The sequence below is a fragment of the Fulmarus glacialis genome, unplaced genomic scaffold, assembly GCF_000690835.1.
Source record: "Fulmarus glacialis isolate BGI_N327 unplaced genomic scaffold, ASM69083v1 scaffold17887, whole genome shotgun sequence".
Classification (NCBI taxonomy): domain Eukaryota; kingdom Metazoa; phylum Chordata; class Aves; order Procellariiformes; family Procellariidae; genus Fulmarus; species Fulmarus glacialis.
The window spans coordinates 9,448-9,708 of record NW_009221454.1 but is presented as its reverse complement, the minus strand read 5'-3'; the positions used below and the strand labels follow the sequence as shown (position 1 = coordinate 9,708).

Below are 261 nucleotides of genomic sequence, written 5' to 3'. Positions count from 1 at the left end.
TCCGCGTCCCATCCCATCCCACACACCCGGGCCACCCCAGCTGGGCGAGCGACTTTCCAAGGGGCCACCGATCCCCCGGGGGTGTCTGGGCGGGGCCTGATAACTCCTGGGGGGCTGGGGGCGCTGCCCCCTGGCCCTGCCTGCTCTCACGCTCTCCCGGTGGGTTGTCTCTGCTCCTTCTTTCCCCAGGGCACCTTCTCGCTCATCATTGAGGCTCTGCATACGGACTCTCCCGACGACCTCACCACAGGTAACTGTACC

At 67.0% G+C, this 261-nt stretch overlaps 1 protein-coding gene across 1 annotated transcript in view; it reads left to right on the top strand.

Moving 5' to 3' along the window:
• Nucleotides 1-189: 189 nt before the first annotated feature.
• Nucleotides 190-261, top strand: part of DLL1 (delta-like 1 (Drosophila)) — a gene marked incomplete at its 5' end in the record, with an annotated part of 7,230 nt that continues 7,158 nt past the window's right edge. The window contains one exon of the mRNA XM_009581130.1: nucleotides 190-250. Coding sequence (XP_009579425.1) covers nucleotides 190-250 — 61 coding nt within the window. The remainder of the gene's footprint in view (nucleotides 251-261) is intronic.